Genomic DNA, 7187 nt, shown 5'->3' on the forward strand with positions numbered 1-7187 from the left:
ACACAGTATTTCCTCTAATATTTGTTCTTCTGTAAAAAGTCTTATTTGTTTTATTTTGTCTAGAATAAAATCAGTTTTTAATTGTTTTACATTTAGATAAATGATTTATATAAATATGTTAACTGATATATATATATATATATATATATATATATATATATATATATATATATATATATATATATATATATATATATATATATATATATATTGATATATATGTATATATATATGTGTGTGTGTGTGTGTGTGTGTGTGTGTGTGTGTGTGTGTGTATATAAAGTCAAATTAAATGCCTTGAATGTTTAAAATCTCATCTCAAACAACATCAAATAAACTGACTAGAAATTATTTTGAATAACTAAAAAAAATTGACATAATTAACATTTAAAATTACTTAGTTTTTAAATATGTTGATTAATTAATTCATTTGTTTAAATTTTTACATGATGATCTGAAAAAAACTAATTGAAAACTGAAATAATTAAATATAAGAACATGGAAACAGAAAATAAACGAACAAATGTAAGCGAAATACAGTTACAAAGCATGCTTTTCATTCTGGTTTTGAAGGTAAAACACAAATGCAGTACTATTTTGCATGATATTTTGCATTTCGCAGTAATTTGCATGAAATAATACCCTGCCATGTTCATCAGATTTACCGAGATTGTGTTTTTCCTCAGGTTTTTGGGGCGTTTTCCTCAGACCCTTTCAGAGTCAGCAGCTACTGTTACGGGACAGGAGAAACCTTTCTCTACAGCTTCAGTCCAGAGTTTCAGGTATGAGGATGAAGACATGCTGAAGATCTGTTTATCTGATCTGCTGTGTCATCTGAACTGGATTACATTTACTTTTAGATTACATTTATATTACTTTTACGTTAACATTTCGATTCATTTCATAGTAACATAATCTGACTACTTGTGGATTACATTTAGAATACTTTTGTATTATCATTTCGAATACTTGTGGATTACATTTAGATTACTTTTATACTAACGTTTCATAATTTTAAAGTACCATAATCTGACTACTTGTGGATTACATTTAGATTACTTTTATATTGTCATTTAGACTACTTGTGGATTACATTTAGATTACTTTTATATTATCATTTCGACTCATATCTGACTAGTGGATTACATTTAGATTACTTTTATACTAACATTTCATCATTTTAAAGTAATATAATCCGACTACTTGTAGGTTAAATTTAGATTACTTTTATCCTAACGTTTCATCATTTTAAAGTGCCATAATCTGACTACTTGTAGATTACATTTAGATTACTTTTATATTATCATTTCGACTACTTGTGGATTACATTTAGATGACTTTTATGCTAACATTTCATCATTTTTAGGTAACATAATCTGACTACTTGTAGATTAAATTTAGATTACTTTTATATTATCAATTTGACTGATTTCTGACTACTTGTGGATTACGTTTATATTACTTTTGTGGTATTGTATTTGGACAACTTTTGAATTACATTTAGATTAGTTTTGTGGTAACAGTAAGATTACTTTTATGTTAACAAAATCATACTATAAATAGACTACATGTGTGTGTATGTGTCTGATCACTAATGTGTGTGTGTGTATGTGCAGGTCTTCCGCTGGACTGGAGAAAACTCTTATTTCGTGAGAGGATTTCTGGACTCGCTGCAGATGGGTGGCGGAGGGTGAGTTCATTATCACTCATTAATGTAAAATCATAGCAGTTAATTAAGTTTCACTATATAGCTCACTCTTTTACTATATTAAAAATGTATTATACACATACATCACCTCTTTGAAAAGCACACTATATATTGTATATCGTCAGGTTAACACTCTTATTCTTTCTGATTTTGATTGTAATGTGATAACATGCACACTGTGTATAAAGTGCTGGAAAGTGTTATACAAATAAGAGATATTGCAGTTAAATAAACATTTTTAGTATTTGTTCTTTTAATTTAATTTACCTCAATGGACCAAATGAGATTTAATAAAAAGTAAATAAGCTTAAAAACATTATTATTATTATTATAATTATTGTTTTTAAACCAACAAGTTAAAAATCTAAATGAACACAACATTTATAAAAAGAAAAATCAATATCGGCGTAGAACAGCCTCTTTACGCAATACATAAAGCAGAAGCTGCTGATATTGTCCTTCATTGAAGAAATAAAAAGGATAAGCAAACGTTTTCTTAATCCGTATCACACTTCCACATCTATAAAGAGGAAGCTGCGCATAGTAGAGTAAAACAGCTTCCTCTTTTCTCAGAATCCGTTGTGGTTCACCGACTGCCAGACTGCTGTTAAAGTTTATAATTGATAACATTTATCCCACATGGCTGCTGAATGCTTGATTCTGATTGGCTGATGAGCATTTATTGTCAAGCTAAAGTAGTTCCGGCAGGTTTTTACAGCTCCTTATCACTCCGCTGAATGATTAGAGTTATTTCCCAGCTATAACAGTCAAAAATTACATCAGAGCACAACAGAAGGAGATGTGGAAGAAACTAGAGCTACAGCAGTTTGAGGAGGACACACAGCTGACTAATAAAGCCTCAGAATACAACATAATGCATTTTAATTCAACAAGCAACACATAATTTATTAATTTCAGCTTTTTTTCTATATTTAAATAGTCTGTTAAGTATTTTGCATGAAAGCTGCTGTGTTATTATATTATATTAATACACATTAAATGCATTTAAAGGCGTGTGATGATTTTGATAGCATTTCTACCTGACTAATACACTCTCAAACACAATGCTGTACGAAATGCATCTCATATTTAATGCAAGAAGTAAATCCACAGGTGAACTCTTCTAAAACACCAAGTTTGCATGCATGAACTGATCAGATGTGAAGAGTGAATGTGTGCGTGCAGATGTGCATGTCTAAAGCACATCTTTATTGATTTCCGCTGATTAAAAGCTGGATTTGTGTGTTCTCAGGGGTCCGTTCGGCCTGTGGTTGGACGCGGATCTATACCGCGGCTCCAGTTACTCCTGCAACACTTTCTGCAATCGTCCACTAAGCCTTCATCACGACTTCACCGTCCAGGAGCTGGAGGTGTGGAGCTTCGTCTGAGCCAAAAAAACGACAAATAAAACTAAAAAACATCAGAACCCGTTCACCGGTCGAGCCTGTTCACCCGCTCCTCCAAAATCAGTTAACGGCAGCGTGGATGTAAGGCAAGCTGAGGCAGATTTCAGTTCCTGTTTCCAGTAAGTGAGCTGCTGGAAAGGAAGTGCACACTGTGGATTCGCACTAGTGAGTGGCCTTAATAGGCAGCAAAGCACACTAGATGTGAGAGAAGCACTGAAGCGCTCGTGTGCAGTGTTGGGGAAAGATACTACTGAAAGTAATGCATTACAATATTAGGTTACTCCACTAAAAAGTAACTAGTGGCATCACTTAGTTACTCTTTAGGGTAAATCATGCATTATGTTACTTCTGAGTTAATTAGCGGAGGCTTGATCTCTTTCAGAACTTTGGTTTGTTCTTGTTTTTAATAGAGGAGCTCTGCAATTAACAATGCACTGTGCTCTGCAAAAAACGTGATGACTAAAAAGTCAAGACAAAAAATATGTGTATGTTGCTTTAACTTATTTTAATCAGCTAATCAGGTTTCAATCTAATTTTATAAAGTTATACAGAGTTTAGCTTAATGTCTTAAGTTATTTTATAAACTAATTCCTAGAGGATCATGTGCTTATGATTGACCACAGCCGGTCCTGCATTAGATTTACTTAGTCATATTCGTCTTGAAGAATCCCACACTCCTTCCTCTCTTTCCTAGCTGAACACGGGGGAACTCTCAAGATCTACCTGAGCTCAGTCTCTCCTCTCACTTGATAAAACGGGAGGGAGCCCCGAGCTCGAGGATTTTCCGAGCTCAGGGCTTTCTCCCGGGACAGCAAGCCAAACATGCCTTATTATCAATCATCTGAGTGTGAACTCTTGAAGACGGATGTAAGTTGAAATGACTAGACTAGTTAATTTCATTCATTCTCTTTTCAGCTTAGTGCCTTAATTAATTCAGGGTTGCCACAGCGAGATGAACCGCCAACTTATCTAGCACGTTTTTACACAGCAGATGCCCTTCCAGCCCAAACCATCTTTGGGAAACACCCATACACACTCATTCACACTCATACACTACGGACAATTTAGCCTACCCGATTCACCTGTACCACATGTGTTTGGACAGTGGGGGAAACCGGAGCACCCGGAGGAAACCCACGCGAACAGAGGGAGAACATGCAAACTCCACACAGAAACGCCAACTGACCCAGCTGAGGATCGAACCAGCGACCTTCTTGCTTTGAGGCGACAGCACTACCTACTGCGCCACCGCGTCGCCCTTAGTTAATTTGATTCAACTACAAAAATTAAAGATGCAATCAGTATACAGTGTTTAACCTTGATTTACCTCTTAAAAACACATAAGAAATAAAGATAATGTTAAATTCGGAGGACTTCCCGATGGCTCTGCATGCTGTAAATACAGATTAATGAATGTTTAAAGCAACACATTTGCCACTTTTGTGCTTTTAGTCTTATTAGTGCAGTAAAATCACTGTTTATTGAGACTATAATCCCCTTTTCCTGTTCTTCAATGGGTTAATAATAATAAACACATTCTTTCGTTAAACGTTAATTTTAATTCAGCAATTTATTTTTTTTAAGCGCTAATTAATTCAACTAAAAAGTATCTCAAATATTAATTTTCCCTCGGCTTAGCTCCTTATTTATCAGGGGTCGCCACAGTGGAATGAACCACCAACTATTCCAGCATATGTTTAGTTTTTGTTTAGTTTTAGTTTAAAACTTTATTAATCCCCTTGGGGCAAAACATTCGGACATGGTGGTGCTTCACATATAACAAGAATAACACACTTAACACAATAAACACAAACACATCAAGTACACACACACACACACACACACAAAAATCAATAACAATAATAAATAATAATAACTAATCTTAATGATCAATCGATTAACTACATTAATTACGTAATCGAATTGCTCCAGGCACAAAAGTATGCAGTAGTTTTATGCAACGGATGCCCTTCAGTGTGCAACCCAGTACAGGGAAACACCCATACACACTCATTCACACACACACACATGCACTACGGCCAGTTTAGTTGATCAGTCCCCCTATAGCGCATGTGTTTGGACTGTGGGGGAAACCAGAGCACCCGGAGGAAACCCATGCCAACATGGGGAGAACATGCAAACTCCACACAGAAACACCAACTGGGCCAGCTGGGACTCGAACCAGTGACCTTCTTGCTGTTAGGCGACATGTTATTGCTTTTTTTTTTAAGTAATGCATTACATGTTACTTAGAGAAGTCATATTGTAAGGCATTTCCCCCAGCACTGCTCGTGTCCGTCATAATGCACTTCACTGAGGTTTCAACTTTTCTGATTATGAGTGTGTTTTAATAACCTGCACCTTTTGTAAAGCTGCTTCGGGACAGTTATTATTGTGTGGGAAAAGTGCTATTCAAATAACCTGTCACTGAATTGAATTGAAAGTTTGGTCTATGAAGCAGATACTGTTTGGTTGGCTGTGTGTGTGATTGAGAGTTATTCTTATTTTTTGTACTCTATTTAAGAGCTTGTCATGATCACTGTTCTGATGTTTGATGTGTGCTGTTTTTAACATTATTAACATGCAGTGCTGGCGCTGTTTGTTGGACTTTCTAATAATAAACATGTTGTTTTTCCAGAAACTGTGTCTGGTTTTTTGGATTATCTGCTTGAGTAAGGCTTTAGATAACTGTTTACGTCAGAAAGGTTGCGCTTAAGATAATCAGTAATAAGATGATCAATATTGAAAGTTCTTTGTGCTGTATTTGTCGTGTGTATGTGATTTGTCCATTGTATTTAAAATCAGCATTATTTAAATCACAGTTCAAAGATGTAGTAAAACATTTAATCTACAATCTCACGTTTCTAAATTTGAGAATGGAAATTAAATTACCTTTTATTTAAAGCGTAGATCTGTTTATTTAGCAGATTTAAAGAAAATGAAGTCAGATTCAAATAATCATTTCAGATATTTTAGTAAATATGATGCCAAATAAATACTAATTTTATTAAATAAATTGGTAAATATACCATATAATGTTGGTGGCACGGTGGCTCAGTAGTTAGCACTGTGGCTTTACAGCAAAGGTCTCTGCTTTGAGTCCTGGCTGGGTCAGTTGGTGTTTCTGTGTGGAGTTTGCATGTTTAATTATTTATTAATTTCAGATAAGCTTATAATGACTACATGTGATGAACTTATTGTACAGTTATAGTTCATATAGTATAAATAAAGTGCATTTAGCTGTTTTTAAGTTGTGTAATGTAAAAACTGAACCTGTAAGATCTATTTGAACAGCAGGAGTCAAATCTCTTAATCTTGAACCTTCATAACACTCTGTGCTCATGATAAAAATAGCATTTAACGCCTGTGTGAATGTTCATTTCACAAGGAGCAGATCAGCATTATGTAAACCATAAAACTGTTGGAATGAATCTGTGGTGGTGTTTGATGAAGAAACGCTGAACCTGAAGGCTGATCTGTGAGCAGCAGCGCCACCGTCTGCATTAAAGGAGCACTGCACACAAACACTTATATCACAATTGTGACTCAAAATTCAGATTTTATATCACACAATAGCAACTTAAAAACTCAAAGTTCTGAATTTAAATCACAAATTTAGGACTTTATTACTCAGAATTCTGACTTTAGACAGCATAAATGTGACTTTAAAACCGAAAATTATGAGTTTATGTCATGAAATTTCAACCTTATAACTCAGAATTGTGACTATATCACGGAATTGTGACTTTATAACTCAAAATTCTGAGTTTATTTCACACATTTGCAACTATAACTCAAATAACTGACTTTATAACTCAAAATTCTGAGTTTATATCACACATTTGCAACTATAACTCAAATAACTGACTTTATAACTCAAAATGATGACTTGATATCATGCAATTTTGACATTATAACTCAGAATTGTGACTTTATAACTCAAAATTCTGACTTATAACTTAAGAAATCTGACTTTATATTATGCAATTGCGACTTTATAAGTCATAATTCTCACTTTATAAATCAGAATTATGACTTTATATCTCGGAATTGTTACATTATAACTCAAAATT

The 7187-nt window shown here is 34.2% G+C and overlaps 1 protein-coding gene across 4 annotated transcripts in view; it reads left to right on the forward strand.

Moving 5' to 3' along the window:
* ncoa7a (nuclear receptor coactivator 7a) overlaps positions 1-5755 on the forward strand; it is a 62490-nt gene extending 56735 nt beyond the window's left edge. For 3 of the 4 annotated variants that reach the window (XM_087286303.1, XM_087286304.1, XM_087286302.1), the window contains 3 exons: positions 687-782; positions 1617-1690; positions 2961-5755. In XM_087286303.1, the coding sequence (XP_087142429.1) occupies positions 687-782; positions 1617-1690; positions 2961-3096 (306 nt within the window). In that variant the 3' untranslated portion in view covers positions 3097-5755. The remainder of the gene's footprint in view (positions 1-686; positions 783-1616; positions 1691-2960) is intronic. The other variant, NM_001326597.1, reaches the window with a different exon arrangement.
* Positions 5756-7187: the final 1432 nt, after the last annotated feature.

Source organism: Danio rerio, chromosome 16, assembly GCF_052040795.2.
Source record: "Danio rerio strain M-AB ecotype USA chromosome 16, GRCz13ab, whole genome shotgun sequence".
Lineage (NCBI taxonomy): Eukaryota > Metazoa > Chordata > Actinopteri > Cypriniformes > Danionidae > Danio > Danio rerio.